At 27.8% G+C, this 20,344-nt stretch overlaps 1 protein-coding gene across 1 annotated transcript in view; it reads left to right on the top strand.

The window, feature by feature from the left end:
• The window catches only part of LOC136985683 (adenylate cyclase type 1-like), a 100,963-nt gene extending 83,256 nt beyond the window's left edge, over positions 1-17,707 (top strand). The window contains exons 17-21 of the mRNA XM_067283011.1: positions 3,711-3,857; positions 4,235-4,333; positions 12,705-12,825; positions 13,087-13,211; positions 13,283-17,707. Coding sequence (XP_067139112.1) covers positions 3,711-3,857; positions 4,235-4,333; positions 12,705-12,825; positions 13,087-13,211; positions 13,283-15,649 — 2,859 coding nt within the window. The 3' untranslated portion in view covers positions 15,650-17,707. The remainder of the gene's footprint in view (positions 1-3,710; positions 3,858-4,234; positions 4,334-12,704; positions 12,826-13,086; positions 13,212-13,282) is intronic.
• Positions 17,708-20,344: the final 2,637 nt, after the last annotated feature.

Raw genomic sequence — 20,344 nt, 5'->3', positions numbered from 1 at the left:
TCTGTAGTGAATCTTCTGTTATAATTTAAGCTATAATTTGTTTTATATTATTATTACAGTAAATAAATAAATAATAATCCAATCTCCCGAAAAACCTTGTAACCGGTGCAGTCCAAGTTGTTACGCAAACGTTTTCGGACCCTCACTAGGTCCTTCTTCAAGCGAAATTTTCTTCGACCTAAGATAGGAAGCTATCTTTAGCGTGGCAGGCTCTAATTCAAGACAACGGTTCGAAACAATGAGGGCCAAATGAATAAAAGAAGGGCCCTTAAGGAGAAGTCGCATCAAAAAAGTTACGATCAGACTGACGTTGGATGATTAATTACGTCACGAAGATAAGCACGTGATCGTCGGACGAAAACTTTGGAATATTGGATAGCACACGGTTTCCTTAGATTCGGAATTCGGACGATTCGAATTTTTATCCGTTGGGAGGATAGTATTCGATGGAACGGTCGAAAAAGAAAATTTTGCTTGAAGAAGGACCTAGTGAGGGTCCGAAAACATTTGCGTAACAACTTGGACTGCACCGGTTACAAGGTTTTTCGGGAGATTGGATTAGTATTAACCCGGTGTGTATAGGTGAATTATATAAATAAATAATGTTAAAAATATTTAAAAATTAACCATTGCATAAAATTTACTTATAGAAAAAATAAGTAATTCTTATAATTAGTTACATTTTAATAAGATTTTTTAACATTGATCAGTTTTTATGTATTTTCAAACTACTAATAGTATTACTTTTATCAAAAATATATCTAATAATCCAAACTGTAATGGTGATTTGTCATGTATTCCATTTTTCCTTAAGATTAAAGAATGTTCTTTATCAACAAAATATTATCTATTTCCAAAGATAACAAACTTTCAGAATTTATTTTGAGGCAGTAATTTTCTTTTATAGTTTATGAATCTTATATAATTTATTTTTTACTTTTAACACTTTAAAGTAAATAAGATTGAATTTTTGGCATCTCCCAGTAGATAGGCTGAACTTTGTAAGAATATGAATCATTAGTATATCTTTTATTTTTATAAAATTAATTAATATATGTAATGTGTCAGAGGTAATATTCTCATAAAATTATATGACAATTCAAATGTATTATCTATTTACTATCTATTACTAAAATGTAAATTTATAAAAAGTATTTTTATAAATATTTTACATTTTTTAAGATTAATTTTATTCTTTACTTGAATTTCTTTACAGTAATTAATAATTTCTGAAAAGTTCATTTCTAGACATTTTGTTAATCAATTTTCTATAAATAAAATATTAAATTTTCATTTCTTTGAAAAAATATATAAAAACTCTAACATGTTAAAAGTCTTAAAAATGTTTTCTTAATTAAAATTTTAAAAATTTATAAGACAAACCAGAAAAATAAATTTAACACCAGGAACCCATTAGGAAACTTCAAAGTCAAAACTTTCTTCAGAGCTACTTGGCTATTTCTGAAAATGTCTCAGTGTTTAAATAAATCCTTAATACAACTCAAAATGCCTCTTTGAAATAAAAATTTAAAAGCATTTGTATTAATTACTTTTTTTATTTTTGACATTTTCTGTTTTGTAGATACTAAGGAGCCTTTTTTCCATGCATATCATGGGTTAATTTGGACAGACCCATAATGGGGAATTAAGTTTTGAGGAGATAAGTCCTGACATATTCAGGACAAGTCACCCAGAAAAAATTCCTGCGGTTGCTAATCTGGACTTGATCCTGGGTTCCTCACAGCAGTAGAATGATGCCTTAACCATTTAAGCCATCTAGGCATCAGTATTAATTATTTAAAAGATAAAAGTTTTAAGTAAACTAGGATATTTAAATAAAAGAGAGATTTAAGATCTAAAGCAAGGCCCGCAAAAGTATTAAGAGCCTAGGTCAAAGTAGCCAATGGGGTCCCTTTGCCTGTTTGAGTCAAGAATAATAAATAAATGCATTAATACATTGACTGCCAATTATGAGTTAAATATGTATACAGATTATTCAATGAAACTTGTGTAGTAATCTTTTTTTGGAAGCCACATTCAACAAGAAGTATCCTTTCATCTAGCAATGTGCATTTTGGGCATCTTTTGCTCCTCTTCAGTCCAATTTCTTAAGTCCATTTAACATTCAGTATAGTATTTTATAACATTATGGTTTACAGTATTATTATTTCTGTCTTTTTTTTTTTTTTGCTTTTTACTAAGACATTTAAACCAAAACAGTTTAAAAAGTTTATATATATATATATATAAATTTATTTTTAATTAATAGTTGTACTATGCAACCATTATATCTTTTTTTTCTCTTGTGATGGAAATTTGAAAAATGTAGTTACATACACATATTCTTACATAGGTGCAATGAACATAGTTTTAAGAAATAATTTTATTTCCTGTCACTTTTGAGGATGATTCTTTTTTTGTAGAAACTTCATTAGAGTAGGAAAAGATTAATATAAACAGGTCATTTTCATAATGTTACTCAAAATATTCAAAAATATACAGCTTTTGGTAAATGTATTCCATAAATGCACATACATAAATCTAGCTAACAAATTCCATTACAAGTAAGTTGCCCAAAGGAAAGTTAATCATCTACATTACATCTCTTTTTATCATTTTTTAAAATGTAATTAAAAATTTAATTTTATAAAAATGTATTTGTATTGATACATTTTTATAAAATGTATATTTTATTTTAAAAATAAAAATATTAATGCAAACATTTTAAAAATCTGTTTGTTTATTGCAAAAGAAGAAAGTACATGCGAGATTTGCTGTTATTAACATAGGATGTAAGAGAACTGGTAAAAGAATCAACATAAACATATTAACTTAATGGCAGTATATTATTTTTTCAGCTTAATGACCAATGGAAAATGATTAAGGTCTTTTGCTCAAGCAGGGCAGAACTTCTTGGTAGATGCAAGCATACAGCATGTTTTACCTTTTTATTAGTGAAGAAGTAAAAATAGAATTAAGAACAAGTTTACCACAAGCTTGGAATAAACCAGCAACTTTAAAAAAGGAATACAAGCAAGCAAAAAGACTTAGCCGTATTTTTGATACAAGAAAAAGATATAGGAAAACAAACTAACACATATCCCCAACTGATACAAATATAGTATACTGATAGAAAACTCCTCAGATATTATCTGCTCAATGAAGAGTGAATTGTCCAGAAATGCCATGGCTATCTGTTCTCCAAATGTCATTATCAGAGACAGTGACAGACATTAATTGTTAATTGGAAATAAAATGTCCATTAAAACTTAGGAATGCTTTTACAATTACCGTATTTTACGGATTATAAGACGCACTTCTTTCTTCGAAAAATTGCCTCTAAAATTCAGCTGCGTCTTATACTCCGTAGCGTCTTATAGGTATTTTTTTTTTTAAATTGCTTAAAAATTAAGGTGCGTCTTATAGTCCGTAAAATACGGTAATAAAAATTGACAAACAAAACTAAAACCTACATAATTACAGTACATAATTATTTAATGCAATTACTTATAATAATATAAAACTTAGATTAAAGAAACATTTTAAAATATTTTTCATTACATTTTTTAGTTTGTTCTCCGAGAGGTTATAGCTTAATTTTGTTTAAGCTGTTAACTCTAGAATATATCATTATAATGAATTGTATTTCTAAAAAAAATTTTATTTACATTAATATCCAGGTTTGATTTTTTTTTAACCATTTTAAATAGGAACTTTATTATCAATCCTATTCAAAAGTTGGAGTTATGTTTGCATCTATACCAAATTTTCATGAATTTTATATGGAATTAGACGGAAATAATCAAGGAGTAGAATGTCTTCGGCTCCTTAATGAGATTATAGCAGACTTTGATGAGGTAATAAATATTTTTAATGACTAATAAAATGGTGTAGTTGTAACAATGAAAATAAGCAATTTAAATATTGTAATATTAAATAATTTAATTACTATAAATAAATATTCTTAATATATAATTACTTTACTCTATTATTCAACAGACATTATAATTCATTTTAAAAATAAAACTTTAATTTTTATACATATTTAAAATATTTATAAAGTTTAACTATTCTGAATAATTAATTAATTAAAGAATAATTTTATAATTTTTCTTATTCTGTGAGTTATTGTTATGAGATTTTTTCATTTATTATTGTAATTATATTTTAAAATTTTAACAATATAAACTTTATTAACAATTACACAATAGTAACAGTTTTGTAATATATTTAGCTGTTAGATGATAAAAGATTTCATGGAGTTGATAAAATAAAAACAGTTGGTAGTACTTATATGGCAGCAATGGGTTTAATGCCTGATGTAAGAATACCGGTAAGACAACGTTATTTTTCTATCTTCTACAATAATATATTTATCAAATATTCTTACATTTTCTAGCAATTTGCATATGTAATACTATTTTCAGATATATAAATAAATATAAATGTTTTTTCCTGCATAAAGAATGTATACACATACTTTTTATACTTAATATAAGGAAGAAGTTTCTTATGTGTGATATAAGAAACAGCATAGGTACATAATGTTCCTGAAAGTAGTGTTTATTTATCTTCAACAGCATGAAGTAGTGACCCTATATCTTATTTTAGAATGACATCAAAACTCATTTCAAGAAGCCAAGAGAGTTTCTTGAAGTATAGATTTGACAATGATCAAAAATGTGTTTATATATGTTTCCGAGTACATAACATAAATAACAGAAATACTGTTGAACCCATTTATACATTTCTCAGTTGTACATTTTTCATAATTATACATTAAATATTTTCTGCATTGTACTTTCTCCATTATAAACACTTCAGTTATACATTTTTCATTTATACAATTTTGCACTCATATGTCACATTTTTTGGTATCCTACTGCACTTTTCTTCACTTATGCATTATTCACTTTCAAATAGAAAAATTTAAAGTGCTTACTAGAAAAAATGAAAAAGTGAATTATGTTATAGAAAACACACTTAGTTCACACTGACAGCGAATCACTAGCAAATGTAAGAAGCAGAGAAAATAATACATAACATATGATGCCATTTCTGCCAAACTTTTTCCTTTAGTAAATCACTCTACCAATACAACACATTGAAAATTTTCACTTTCCATGTTTTGTAGTGTGAACCACTTTTGTTAAGTAAATAAAAATTTCTTTCTGGCTACTTGTTCCTTTTCACTATTATATTTCTTTAGTTAAAACATTGCTTTTATAATTTAAAACTGTTTCATTACATATTTTAATTCATTTTAAATTACAATTTATTATATTCAAAACTATGATGAATGATTTAACAAATTTATAATATTACAAAAGTAAATTTAGAATTTATAAATGAAAGGAAATATCAGAAAACTGTTGGATGATGACTTTTTACTTTTTGCTTTTGTTTCAAAATAATTATTACAAAAACCCAAGAAAAATAAAATTTGTTTGGGAAGATGATGCAAAACTATTATTTTCTTTTAAAAATATTACAATTCATCAAAATTAATTTATACAAAACTTTTTTATTGATGATTCATTCAATAATAAATGAATAGATTTGAAAGAATTACTTATTATATTGTAATTTATTTCTTAAGAAATAAAAAGTAAAAATTTAAAAGTAAATTTAAATTAATAAAATTTTATTTATAAATTTATTAGGAGGTTTAGAATAGATTATCATATAAATTTGATATTGCATAACAGTAATTAAGACATTTCTTAATGACAATTTTTATTTCATTTATCAGCAAAAATTAATTTATGACATAAGATTAAAAGATTTTTGGTTATTGAAGGTCTTCCTGGTTTGCTAGATTAATTGCAGCATCAATATTAGTATTTCTTGCTTAATTATAATAATAACAATATATGAAATTTGGCACCATATTATAAATTAAGAGATAAAACTGATAAACCCTCAGGAACAAAATTTATTCCTTATTAAATAAGTTAAATGTTGTTTAATTTTATTTTTTGTTTTAATTTATTCTAATTTCAACAAATAGGTCTATAATATACAGTAGTTATACATTATTTGTTTGCAATTTTCTGCAAGCTGAGGATGGTCATAGGATGACTGGAAACATTATCTAATAAAAAATAAATTTTATTTCTTGAATTTAACACTTTTATATTAATATTAACAACTTAAAATACTTTTGAGACTTCGCATAAGTGGAAGTGAAAATGTGTCAAGTTATCCGATGTGACGACTAAAGCGAAGTTGGAAAAAAAGCCACAAAACTACAATTAGGAAAATACAGTAGTGCATTATACAGTAGTACAGGCTTACAATACATTGTGTCCTCCATTTACAATTACTCTGTAGATGAAAAACTGAAAAATTCATTTAGTGTTGTTTGTTTTGAGCACTTAACTATCTCGACTTTCTTTTTCAACAATCACGAACGCCTTTAAAACATCATCTTTGCGATTGTCAATTATTGGCAAGTAACGTCTAAGGATTCTTAATGCCTCTAGCATGAGAAAATGCAAAATTGGATTCCGGTGTGATGTTGATGTAGATTGTATATTTTCTTTTTGTTTATCTGTTATTATTTTATCATAAAAATACATAAAATGTTAAGGCATTTTTATTCATATGTATATATATATACTATTATATTATTAAATATATTAATTATGTATTAATAAATAAATCGACTCCCCTCCTGAAAAAAAATGAGTTTGCACCACATGTGCAGAGTGAATTCATTTTTTCAGGAGGGGATGACGACTTATCAGAGTGTGGGACAGCAAAAGTATGTCAACTTATCCAGTGGTGACGAGTTAAACGGTGTCAAGTAAACTGGAGTTTTTTAACATTAATGCCTATGTAAGTCAGCCGAGACCACAGAAAAGTGACTACTTAACTGATAGTGTCGAGTTATCCGGGTGTTGACTTATGCGGACTTGACTGTATATAATTTCTATTAATAATTCCAAGGAAAACAATTTCAAGCTACCTTCAAGAACTCAAATATATTTAACTATTTAGTTCATTAGAGATTGTCATTTCTATCTTCAGATCGTAAATAATGAAAACAAAATAAATAAAATTTACATCTGTAAAATAATCCAGTAAATTGTCTTTATAATGTTAAAACACGCACGTGGTGATTTGTGATCTAACAAAGAGATGACAAGAAATACAATAAAAACGTTTTTTATTTTCACCCGTGGTCTTTACAATAATCAGGATTCTTATGGATTCCGATGCTCCTCGTAGTCCGTTCGTGCTCTTGTACGATCAATTAACACTAAACCCAGACAGAACGGTTGATGCGATTCCCGCGACAAAAAAATAAAAATAAACGATCAATATAAATCTACCGCGGTACAAAGAAGTCTTATATCTAAAGAACTAAAAACTACTTATGCTAACAAATAAAAAGGGAAGAAGGAAAAGGATAGAGAATAGGACGAGTATATCGATAGAATAAGACAAGAAGGGTACCCAAAATTGATGAACACTCTGGTGGTGGTGGTGGTGGCCGAAATATTTCTTTCGTGAGGGTTGAGGAAAAACGACGTAAATATCTTCAATCAAAAACTTTCCTATAACTTTCCAGAATTCCTGAGATCAAAATATTCAGTCTTAGCTTGACTAATGTCTCTCCAACTGAGGCTAAAACAGTCTGGAGAACACTACACTGCGTCTTCTTCCTTCAACGTCCCAGCTAAAAGTAGCTTATCCTTTCTTACTTTTGCCCTCAGGGTTACCACCTTTCTTTTGTGTTCGAAGTAGGTGACTCACCACCCATACTAAGAAGCTTCTACAAATTGAAAGACAAAAGAACCGAGAACAAAGAAGGAAGAAAGTATAGAAATATATACATATATATTAGATATATACAAATAAATATTGGTGTACTACCACAATAAAAATCCTCAATCATGTACTGTAGCAATTTTCACATTCTTCACATACTAAGATATGTATTTAATTATGAATAGAAAGACAAATATTTACATTGATTAATCAAGTATTGCAACCAAGTCTTAGCATCCATTTTTTTATTGATTGAGATATAAACAAGAAAGGAAAACAAATAAAAAGGTTGTATCATTATTTGTTAAATAATGAATAAAACCCTTCTTTTGTTCATGGAACTGTAAATCAATCATAGATGTATTATCATCACATCAAAAAATAAGCTTTCTGTTAACAAGCTAACTAAAGATTTATTTTTGATGTGAAGGCAATATACACTATAAAAAGTGCGATCAAAAACTTTTTGATGGGGGGTGGAGGGTGTTAGAATTAACATCAGAATCTTTGCCATGATGAGAAGGTGCTGTAATCTTCCAGCTGGAGACTGCTCAAGTTTTGTAGTGATTCATCTATTAGTATTCAAATAACAGTTGATTAACAACTGCATAGTTTTTGCTATTTTTTGGTTTTAAAATGTGTGACATTAAAGAACAAACAACCTGCATTAAATTTTATTGGAAACTTCAAAAAAGTGGTGCAGAAACATTTTAAATACTACAAACAATCTTTGCATATGCTACCTTGTCTTGTTCAAAGGTATACAAGTATTATAAGATTTAAAAATTGCCAAACACTAGATGATCCAAAACCAGGAAGACCTTCAATAACGATCATAGACAAAAGTAAAGGAAGACATCATTGCCATTATTCTCTAGTATCCCAATTCATGCAGCATTAATTGACACAAATGAATAAAGATATTTCAAGTCCTCTGCTAGAACTTGTTTTTAATTAAATTAACATAATTTTATCAATGTAGAACTAATGTTTGTTTTGTTTTATTTACAAATTTCATTAATAACTGCAAATGATAACAGTCAAAGAGAAAATAAACTGCATCCTTTGACTTGCAAAATTAAAGTCAATAACAGTCATTAGAAGAAACTATACTGCTATTAACTTTAATTCAAAAGTCAACAGATGCAGTTTAATTTCTCTTTGATTGTCACCATTTGGAGTCATTAATAGGATTTGTAATAAAACAAAATAACATAGTTCTACATTGATAAAATTATTATGTCAACTTTAAAAGTTAGGCTCTCAAATGTTATTTATTGCCTAGTTTTAACATTTGTACATTTTTAGTTATTGAAGAATAAAACTGCACATGGACTTTAGGACCACCATGTGTTCAACTTATAAAAGTTTCTTTAATACATAAGTTAAACTAATTTTTTGCATATCATTAATAATTATTCTATATCATGATCTTTTGTGTCAATAATTATGCATTGAATATTAAAAATTCTTATATTTATTATATTAATATATTAATTACAAAGTTTAAATTATGTTTAAAATAAAAACAATTTATAATATTTAATAAATAATATATCATTATACAGTAGAGCGTCGTTTATCCAAATCAATTGGGGACTGGGGTTGTTCGGATAACCGATTATGTACAAAAAAATATATTAACCTATCCAATGTTGAAATTTTTCTCCGTTGTGTGTCGCTTCATGTTGAATTTTACTCCATTGCATGTCACTTTGTGTTGAATTTTCGTCGATTTTAAGCCTAACGAAAATTTTTATAATAATAATTGAGGCTATTGTATCGTTTAATTTCTTAATATATTGAAAAATATAAAAACAAAAAAATTATACTTTAGAAGTTAATCTAGTATCAAAAACGTTTGATTCAGCACGACACAGTCTGACTGGAAAGCTTTTGGTTAACTGACGTTTCAGTTGACCGGTTTTTGGATAAACAACGCTCTACTGTAAATTAGATATTATGAATTAAAACTAAATTTTTAAAATTTACTAAACTTTGTAAATTTGAAATTAATGAAGTTAATTTACATTCAGTAATTTTATTAAATATGGAATTTACACTTTGTTGATTTCTATTTAAATTTTAATTTATACAATATTATTACAAATGCATTTGCATTAAATATGATAATTTAATACTACAAAATTCTGCTAATTTTCCATAATGTAGAATAATTGTAATTATAAAATTTGTAATTTATGAAAATTATATTTAATATGAAGCTTTAAATATTGTCTTCTTATTGTTCTTAATAATGGTTTATAAAAGAATATATATATAATGGCATTGAAAATCTAGAGTAATTAGGATCAGATCCCAGCCACATTTTCAATTTGTTTGTATTTTCAAATATACTGTAAATCAAGTTTAGCTGTTCTAAGTTCAAGCCAGTATCTTATTAATTAAGTAAATTATATTTAAATCTTTGTAAGAATACTTACAAAGATTCAAAATATAATTTACAGAATTGCTATGTTTAAACAAAAAATACACTACTTATAATTTCAAAATTTAAAAAATGTTTAAATTCTAAATATTAGAACATTAACAAAGCAAGACTGAAAGAACATCAATGATGATGTTACCTTTGAAAAGGATTAATATCTATTTTTCAAAGACCAAATCCATATTTCTGACACTTTACAGTATATTTATATATATCTTACAGTATAATTATATGTTTTTATGAAATGAGAGGGCAATTTCAAATACAAACAGTTTATTTATCATTTTAATTATTGAATTTTCTTTAAGTTAAGCCAAATTGTTTCAAATTTGCAATAAAAATCAATACTTAAATGATAAATAATCTTGAATTTTGATATGCCATAAAAGAATCTATAAATATTCAAAATAATGGTATACAGTAGAGCATCAATTATCTAAAACAATTTAGGACCGGGGTTGTTTGGATAACTGATTTTTCAGATAATCGATAATTTACGAAAAAATATATTAAACACAAAACTGTACTGTATATATTTTGTATTACATGTCTTACAAATACATATCTTACATAAAGTAGTACATTAAAGTAGGCCTCTAGTTTAGGTTGGCAGGGAGAAGGAGAATGCTGCAGTGCCAAAGCACTAGTGGAAATTTGAATTTGTGGACTGGAACGCTTTCGGTTGATCGGTGTTCAGATAATTGATGCTCTACTGTATATTCATTTAGATCTCAGAGATCATAGATTTGATTAAATTTATACTAACTTTCAAAGACAGAATTAAATACTGTTAACAAATAAAACTGCATTTTATGTTAATAATATAAATTTTTTCTTATAAATCAATCAAAGATTTTAATAATCATGTCTTATACAGAGAGTTTATATACCAGTTTTTTGTTTCACTTTTTTGACACCTTGACTACAATAAGTATTTTAGAAACAATCTTTTCAAGTGACACTTTGAAAAAACACATACTAATTAGAAGTTATCTGCATATTCAAATGTACAAATTTTAATGTTTTTCTGTGTTCATAGTTGGAAGTCATTAAAGCAGTTTCCTTATAGTTGGTTTTGTGTCGTCCTTGTATATTGTCGGATTACCTTATTTTATTGTCTATTTTCTCGTCTATGTTCTGATTGTCGTCGATATCAATATTGTAAGTTATTTTTTTATTTTTTATTTTTTTTAATTTCTGTACATGCGATGTATTTAAAATTGTAAAATATATATATATTTTTTTAATATATATATATATATTAAACTATTATATATATATATATTATATAATTATATATATATATAATTATGTATATGTATAATATATATAATATATATTACATAAATATATACATACGTGTATATATATATATACACGTATGTATATATTTGCCACTTTTTGGGTGTTATTTATATGGCAGCACTGTGTTGGCAGTGGGGGCTATATAAGGTGTGAGGGACCGGCAACATACATTCTGGTTCCTAGTGTTTGAGGAAAGAACGATTTTTCACGAGTGCTGTGTGCATAGGGGTGAACAAGTCTTCCTTCTCTTTGTGTGTGTGGAAGTTCCTGGTTTTGGTAATCTGTTCTGAGGGAGAAATTTGAAGTATGATATAATATTTAGACAAGTGAATTGGTTGCTGGTTTATAACCTCACAGAGCAAATAGTCTTTTTATTTGAACCAATTGGATTTGTTCAACTCCTTGTCTTCTCGCCGAAGGACTTTTGTTTGTGAACCACCTTGTGAACCACCTTGTGAACCACCTTGTATGTGCCAACTTTGTGGAGACATTGACATTGTATATAAAATTTTTGTACATAAAGTTAGTTTTAAGTGTATTTCTTGTTCGCCTCCTCCTTTTGTGGTAATCAAACTCATCTACATTTGTGAATTTTAACACCACGGATCTTTGCAATCTCACAATTTTGAAACTGTATAATGAGGAATTGATTAGTTGTATTTTTCACTATGCCCCAAATTATCATGTTGTTGGACTTTGAGAAAGTCAATTGTATCAGATCTACATCCAATTCATTGTCCACTAAATTTATTGTTCATTTCACTAAATAGGAAATCTGGGATATGTTCTCATCAGTGGTGGATCATGGCATCTAATATGGGAGTGGTATACATGGGACACAATCCTAATTAAATTGTTTTAATTTTTTACAATGTTTTGATTGATTTTAGCATAAAATTAATCAAAATCAGTGCCAATTAAAACATTGTATGAAATCAAAACAATTTTATTAGGATTGCATGCTATGCATCCTCCTGTGATAGCATCCCCATATTAAATGTCACTAACCTCAGGCACAGAAATTTTGCATAGTTCTCATGTACAGAAATTTTGTTGCCACTCTGTATAAATTAAAATATATGAGAGGAAAAAATATTTATTCAAGAAATACAGTATTTCAATTTTTAAAAATATTTTGGTATAAATGCTAATTAATCTGAAATGTTTTTTTAAGGATGATAATGTGGAACTTGCAGCACATTATATGAGCACTTTAGTGGAATTAGTTTTGACCATGAAGGATCGATTGGCTGATATTAATGAGAACTCGTACAATAATTTCATGCTGAGAGTTGGTAAGTCGAAAATTTTTCTTATCCTTTAGCATTTTATAACAAATTTATAGATCTGAAAAAAGGGAAAAACTTGATTAACTTTGAGTAAGTTTGTAATTCATTTTTTAACATTCAACATCTTTCTGAATTTAATTGTGAATTATATTAAAAAGTGTAATTAGCTATATAACATTTATATTAGTTTATATTAACTATATAATATACATATAATCATTAAACTGATTAATAAATACTAGTAAATTTATCTAAATTTTTATACAGGGCTTAATATTGGTCCAGTTGTTGCTGGTGTTATTGGTGCTCGCAAACCTCAATATGATATTTGGGGAAATACTGTTAATGTGGCAAGTCGTATGGATAGTACAGGATTACCCAGTCATATTCAAGTAATAATTTAATTTTTGATTCAAAATTATATATTTATATAACAGTATTTTAAAATTATTGTTATTTATAGGTTACAGAAGAAGTATATATTTTGCTCAAGGATTATCCTTATGTTTTTCACTGTAGAGGTAAAGTAAAAGTGAAGGGAAAAGGTGAAATGACTACATATTTTCTCACAGATAGAAAAAATGGCCAGCAAACTGGGCCTTATAATGAGAATCGTAAGTTACCTGAAGTGCCTGGTTCTTCTGCAGGAGGTGTACCAGGTGGTGTGCCAACTCCTCTTAGTTTGATAGGACCAAATGCTAGAAGAAATAGTAGTGGCTCTAGTCCGGCTCACAACAGTAAGCCTGAAGGTACCCAAAGTCCTCCTCAAAATCACAGTAGTTTATGGTACAAATCACCTCAAGATCAATCAGAAACACTATTAGAAGAAGACACTGGTTCTCAAAGTTCTATTGGAGGTCCATTATATACTCAACCAAAACCTATTGTAGTAAATACTCCACCTAAAACTTATTCTCAATCTAGGCCTCGATCAATGAGACCGGAGGGAAGGGGCCAGTCTATATCCTCTAGCATTTCTTTCGATGAAGGCACTCCAGTTTCTTCCTCACAACAACCTTCTTTGAAACGAGAGACTCCTTGGGATAGTCTTCGCAAAATAACTAGTCTCGTGCCACCACCTGCTGCTGATGATGATAAAAGTATTCCCAATTCCACACCTCCCAAAAGCTATGCAAATTCTAGATTACAGAGATTTTCAACTCCTCCTAGGAAAACATTTTCATTTCCTCCAGCACCTCCACCAGAAAGTGATGAAGATATCCGTGTAAATAAACCAGAAAGATGTATTGACACAGAAGGTCCATCTTCAATGGATAGTTCTTCACTTAATCATTCTGTATCCAGTTCATCTTGTGATAGCTTTACCCACACAAATCTCATTACAGAACAACCAAATATTAGAGGTGAAACACCAACAGGTGTAAAGTGGGTTTATCCTGTTCATCGAGATTCTAGTATCGATGGTTCAGTCAACGACACTAGAATTGATATTCTATCATCATCAGGAGAAAGTGGTCCTCCCCTATATGGTAGATTAACTGTAGATAAACATTGTTTTCCTGAAGTTGGCACTTCTCCATCTCATTGTGCAACATCGATCCAGTTTCCCCCACCTCCTTCTGATAAAGATTTTCGAGCAAAACCCATTCTCCTGCTTTCTGTTAGACCATCCGACCCTTCAAAAAAATTTCCATCATATAGTGGTAGTTCAACTAACAGTAATTCCTCTACACCATGTAGTGGTGCACCCAAGGAACCTTGGAGAAAGGTTGAACAGCATATGCAAAATACATCTCCTCTTGACACACGTAGTAGTAATTCTGATATTAGATATCTGCAGCAGCGTCAAAATTCAGCTGAAACAACATCTTCACTTATGACAACACCTGAAGATGATGCCCAGAACTTGAGTTTGGGTGAAGTAGCAGGACCATTACCAACAACTAGATGGATGCCTTTTAGTGGAAAGAAATACATGTTGGAAGAAACTGCTAAAGGAGAAGAGGAGGATACTAGAACGGCATTGCTGTATGGAGATTCTTGCTTGAGAGATATCTTTTATTCAGAACCAGCTGAAAATAAATGTGGAACTATACCTATTCAAGAAGAAAAAACAAAAGGAATTCCTCTTCAAGATTTAAAAAATGCAAAAAATGTTATTGATGAATTAAATGAATCAGAGTTAGGAAAGAAACCTATAGTTGAAACGGCAATAAGTGACAGAATTAACAACAATCCTATAGTTCTTAAATTTTCAGATCACGAAACCACCAAAGACCACGAGGGCAATGTCTGCTATCGACCCAGTGATAGTACTCAAAATGCCTACCAAAGAGTGCCTAACTATTTACCTACAGAGAGTAGGAAGGGTGCATTGAAAACGGAGTTTAGTGCAGATGATTCTGAATCAGATGATGATGGAAATGAAGAAGAAGAAACTTCAGATGAAATGCCATTAATAGCAGATCATCCCTATTCTGGTAATGATCCTGCTCTAGAAAATGTGTCTCTGATGAATGAACAAGGACTGACTGATGCGGAAGGAGCTCTCAGCGACCTAAATTCCATGTTCAATGATCCAGGACACGAAGCAGATATGGATGACACTAGTCTCTCTTCTCGTGCTAGCAGCCATGTATTTGACAGTGATCAACTACTTAGTATTGATTCACTAAACATTGTGTATGATTCTGAATATGACAATTACAAACCAGGCATGATTAGTGATGATGATATTTTTCACCCTGAGCCGATTAGTGACTTGGATTATTACGATGGTAGCAATCTACGATCAGTTACAGATAGCATCACCAAAAATTTTGGTCAAGGAAGAACTATCAGTGAAAATGATGATAGTGAGGAAGGTTGATCGAGGCCTTTTGTGTAAGAATATTTATATAGGTATGTATATTTAAGTAAATTTATAGACATTGACTCTATTCAGTGCATTGAAGTAGTGGTTTGCTTCTAGAAAATCATCTCGACTTTAGAAAGCATTTGTCATCAAAAATATCTAAACCGAGTAGATCTTCCATCATTATTTGCATTCATAGCAAATATATGATTGTAGACATATCAGAAAAGGACATTCTTTATTTTAATGCTTGATGGAAAAAAAAATGAAATTCTTAATGAATTGCTTAATTTAAGGCTGATATTTATACATGACAGCCGTCATTGCAAGCAGTGCCTCTCCTTTGTTACTGATTGTTTGATTCTGTTAGAAAGAAAATAGCAAATTGCCTAAGAAAGTGATGAAGAGAATGAGAAATGATATAAGAAAAGCAATTAATGATCCTTTTGTTATTAAAAAGGAATTTTAAAAAGCTCCCATTATGTTAAAAACCATTAACAGAATATAAGCTTTAACCATATAAAAGATAATCCTTTAGAGTGCCAGTTGACAAAATAAGTTATAGAATATCAAGTGTTTACGGGTATCTTGAAAAAAAAACACATTCGAAGTTTTTATTTATCCAGATTTACTATACAAGATTAAAAGTGCAGTATACAAGGCCCCATTAATTTTGTTTAAGATGCAAAAGTAATGATAGGAATCATATTAAATATAAGTAATTAATTATAAATACAAATATATAAAAATGATTCTAATGCAAAGTGTAATAATGGAATGAAGTATTGCAAAGAATGTATTGATTCTGATATATGGATAATCAGGATTAAAAATAAAACAAAGAAATTCTTCTAGGAAATCTTTTATTATAATTAAGAGTTAATAATTGTAATTCCATTTAAGACATAATTTGCAATGTGGTAATATTTTTGGCCTTAACTACATTATATATATTTTCAGAATTTTTATTCTTCCATGTGTTTTCTGTGTAACATTCTTAAGTGAATTTTCACTTATAATCCGATGCATTTAAAAGGTCATTTATTGTTAAGAAAAATCCATTTATATATATATATATATACTTTTCTTGTTGTTTGAATTTTTTGATGTTTTAATTGTAAGAAAGCAACCTATATAGATTTTTAAATATCTTAAAAAAATTTTAATAGAGGTTCTCCGAATTCAATTAGTAATAAGACAGTAATATAATTTAGAATCATAATTTTTTGATGTTGCAAAAAATAAATAATCAAATAAAATATCTAAAAATTTTATTAAAGAAAATTAAATAAAAATAATATAGAAGATAAGATTTTAAATATTTTTTGTCATGTATTTTTTTTAAACAAGATTTTAAAAAGTTTTCTTCATCTACTTTATATATGTATATATACATTTCCATCATTTATATCTATATACAAATAAAAGTTTCTTATTTTACTATTAAAGATTTTTACAATGCTTACAATTCATGTAAAAAAAAATCAAATGAAATTGAATAAATCTATTCTCTGAATTTCTAAAAACTTGCTATTTAGAAAAAATTTCTGGAAAGATGTTTTTTAATTCAAAGAATTCGGTAGAACCTCTATCATTTACATACAGTACAGTAAGCATTTCTTCCAGATCTTTATATATAAAATACAGTAAAAAATAAATAAACAAATAAACTTTACATCATTTCACTAGTCTGATTGAGTTTAAAAACCTTTTTAAAATGATGTTTTTTGTGTAATGGTGATTTTAAAAAATATATATATATATATATATTTTCTGTTTTTTGAAACAAAGTAATAACAGTCTGCAAGATGAAAATGTGAATTTTTTAAAAGAGGGGCAGCTTTTAACAACAATCAGAATATTCGAATTGTTCGCTATTTTTACATGATTTTAGTGTAATAAAAAATATATATATATATAATATAAAAACAATTCAATATATTTCTCTTCTTTTTAATTGTTGTGTGTCAGACATGAAAAAAAAACTGTATAGAAAAGTAATTTAGACCATTGTTACTTTAAAAAACATATTGGTTTAGAGCAATAAACTAATGTATTGTTGTTATGTCTCAATTCTTGTCTTTTCTACTTTAACAAATGTTAAATGTTAAAACAATAAAATCTCACAAATTAACATAAATTCTGCTTTATTGGAGAACTATTATAAGATTTTCAGAACTCTGTCCATTTTCAGAGTTATAATCTTCTAAAAATAATGCTTCTAAATGTTCTAATTTTAATGTTTTTTTAATTAGTAAATCCAATTTTTAATTGTTTAATTCCATAAAAAAAATTAGAATTCTTAAGTAATAAAAAGAGCTGAAATTAGAACATCTAGAAGTGTTACTTTTAGAAGAATATATCCCTAAAGATGGGTCCAGAGATACGGAAGTACTAGGAAAAGTTTACATCAATACAATTGACTTTGCTGATAAAGAAGGATTTATGTAAACTTGAGATTGGAGCTTTATGATGTTACAAATTACTGATTTATTTTTATACATGCAAACAGTTTTACAATTAATTAAAATAATTAGAATTATCTTGAACAAATCTCTTTAATAAATATAATTTTTTTATTTTATTTTAATTAAATTAGTTACTAGTACGTCTTTAAATATGATTGTGCTAATTTGTATTAATTAAAATACATTCAAATTAGTTGTAAGTCCGAAAAACAATTTGATATTTTAATTAGGAGCTTAACAAATGTTAATACCTGCTGATAATTAATTTTAAAATTGTTCAAGTTTTTGTGCACTTAGTGTAAAAATTTGAATGGATAGCCACAAAATGTATTAATTTTAATTATGATTAAAAATATATAACTAAAAATAAATTTGTTAAGATGATTCAAGAGCGAATCATTCAAACTAAATAAAGTCTGATGTAGGGAGTATTATTTATGATGAACTGTCAATGCATTCATTTATAAAATAATCATTAAAAATTGATATCTTTAAAATGTGTAAAAGCTATTCCAAAGTTTTTAAATTTACATAATAATTCAATATTTATTTATTTTTCTTTTAGATATTTAAATGTTTAATTAAGAATATATAGGCACAATTTCCTATGCATGCTATTTTTAAGTTATCAGTATTCACCTCTCCATTCTACATCCAAATTTTATTGTTTTTCAATATTCTTCCAGATATCTTCCATGTTGAAGTTAAAAGTTGTTAAAATAGTTCTTGACAACTGTTTTTAAGTCTTCAACTATTCAAAGACGAAATTGAGAAAATCTCTTATAATTTGTTTTGGTATATTGTAAATGTTAAATCTGGACTTGAAAAGGCCACACTATAGTAGGACCACAATGTGATATCCATTGCATTTTCCATCAAGACTCGTTCTAATAACTTTCACATTCAGGACATATCTTGCATACAGGCTTTGAAAAATCAATACATTCTATAGCAATCACAATCTTCTAATCAGTAAACTATACCTGAATACATAAATATCTGTTTAATAAGCAAAAAGTAATATCATTTACATATTATCAAGATTTGATGCAACAAAGAAGCTGTAAAATATTAGTTGTTCTTTAACAACTTTGCCAATATCAAAAGTATATTACAGATTTAATTAAAGATCTTTATTACTGTGAAAAGATTCTTGAATACACAAAATGAAAATTTAAATTCTTTTAAAAGTTATACAGAAAAAAATTTTCCAAAAAACTTATTCTGAAATATAACTTAAATTTTTAATATCACTTTTTATCTTACATTGAATATATAATACATCTATTTTTATGTCCCCATTTTAAAAACTTTTTTTAGAATATTAAAGGAAGTGTTTTATATTGACACGTTATAAAACTAATTTTAAAAAATAAAATAATATATTTTTAAGCTTTAAAGTATTTTTCATGTTATTTTTGGAAGAGAGAATTTTAATGAGATGTCAGTAAAGGTAAGTGGATCGATAAATTTAAATATTTAAGCTGTTTTAATACCACAGAAATATGCAGATAATATTTACATAATTTAATACATTGATATTCAAATAAAAGTTACTTTTGCAACAATTTTTCAAGCTTTTTTCAATAGAATTTATTTAATTTTTCTTAAAATATTCATGTTTGTCTAACGATAGATCAATTTGGCGCATTACATTTATCAAAATTACAGATTCTGTATTTATTTAGAACAAAGTAATTTTCAAATCTTTTTCATAATTTATATATATATCATGTACAGTAGACCCCCTATAACACGGTAGATACGTTCCGTGTTATATGAATCCGTGTTGTACGAGTCACTTAATACAGCCAATTACAGCCCGGCAAGTATGCAGTTTAGGGGTTACGGCTGTTTGAAAGGTTTTCTTCCATAAAATTAATCGATACTAGATTAATTTGACTCAACATTTCCAAATCACGTATAATTTTTTGGAAATAATCCATTAAAACTATGCTATAAAAAAGTTGTAGGATTACTTACCGAATGTGCACCGTTCAACGACGCCATTGCTTAAGCTTGTTTTTGTCGCGGAGCAGCTCATCGAACGGCGGGCGCGTTTCCTGATTAGCGAATTTTTCACAGAAAAAGAACTTAACTTTGGAGACATCATTAATAAAAATATAATTTCTATGGCCGTTGAATAATAAATGTTTCTTAGTAGGTCCAGTGCTCGTTTTAACTCAACGGTTTGAACAATATCCGCTATTGGTCCAGATTCGACCAAGCCTGTCGCGACACG

Source organism: Centruroides vittatus, unplaced genomic scaffold (genome assembly GCF_030686945.1).
Source record: "Centruroides vittatus isolate TY-2023 unplaced genomic scaffold, ASM3068694v2 contig_975, whole genome shotgun sequence".
NCBI lineage: Eukaryota > Metazoa > Arthropoda > Arachnida > Scorpiones > Buthidae > Centruroides > Centruroides vittatus.
The sequence above is the reverse complement of the archived record's forward strand: the minus strand, read 5'-3'. Positions and strand labels throughout refer to the sequence as shown.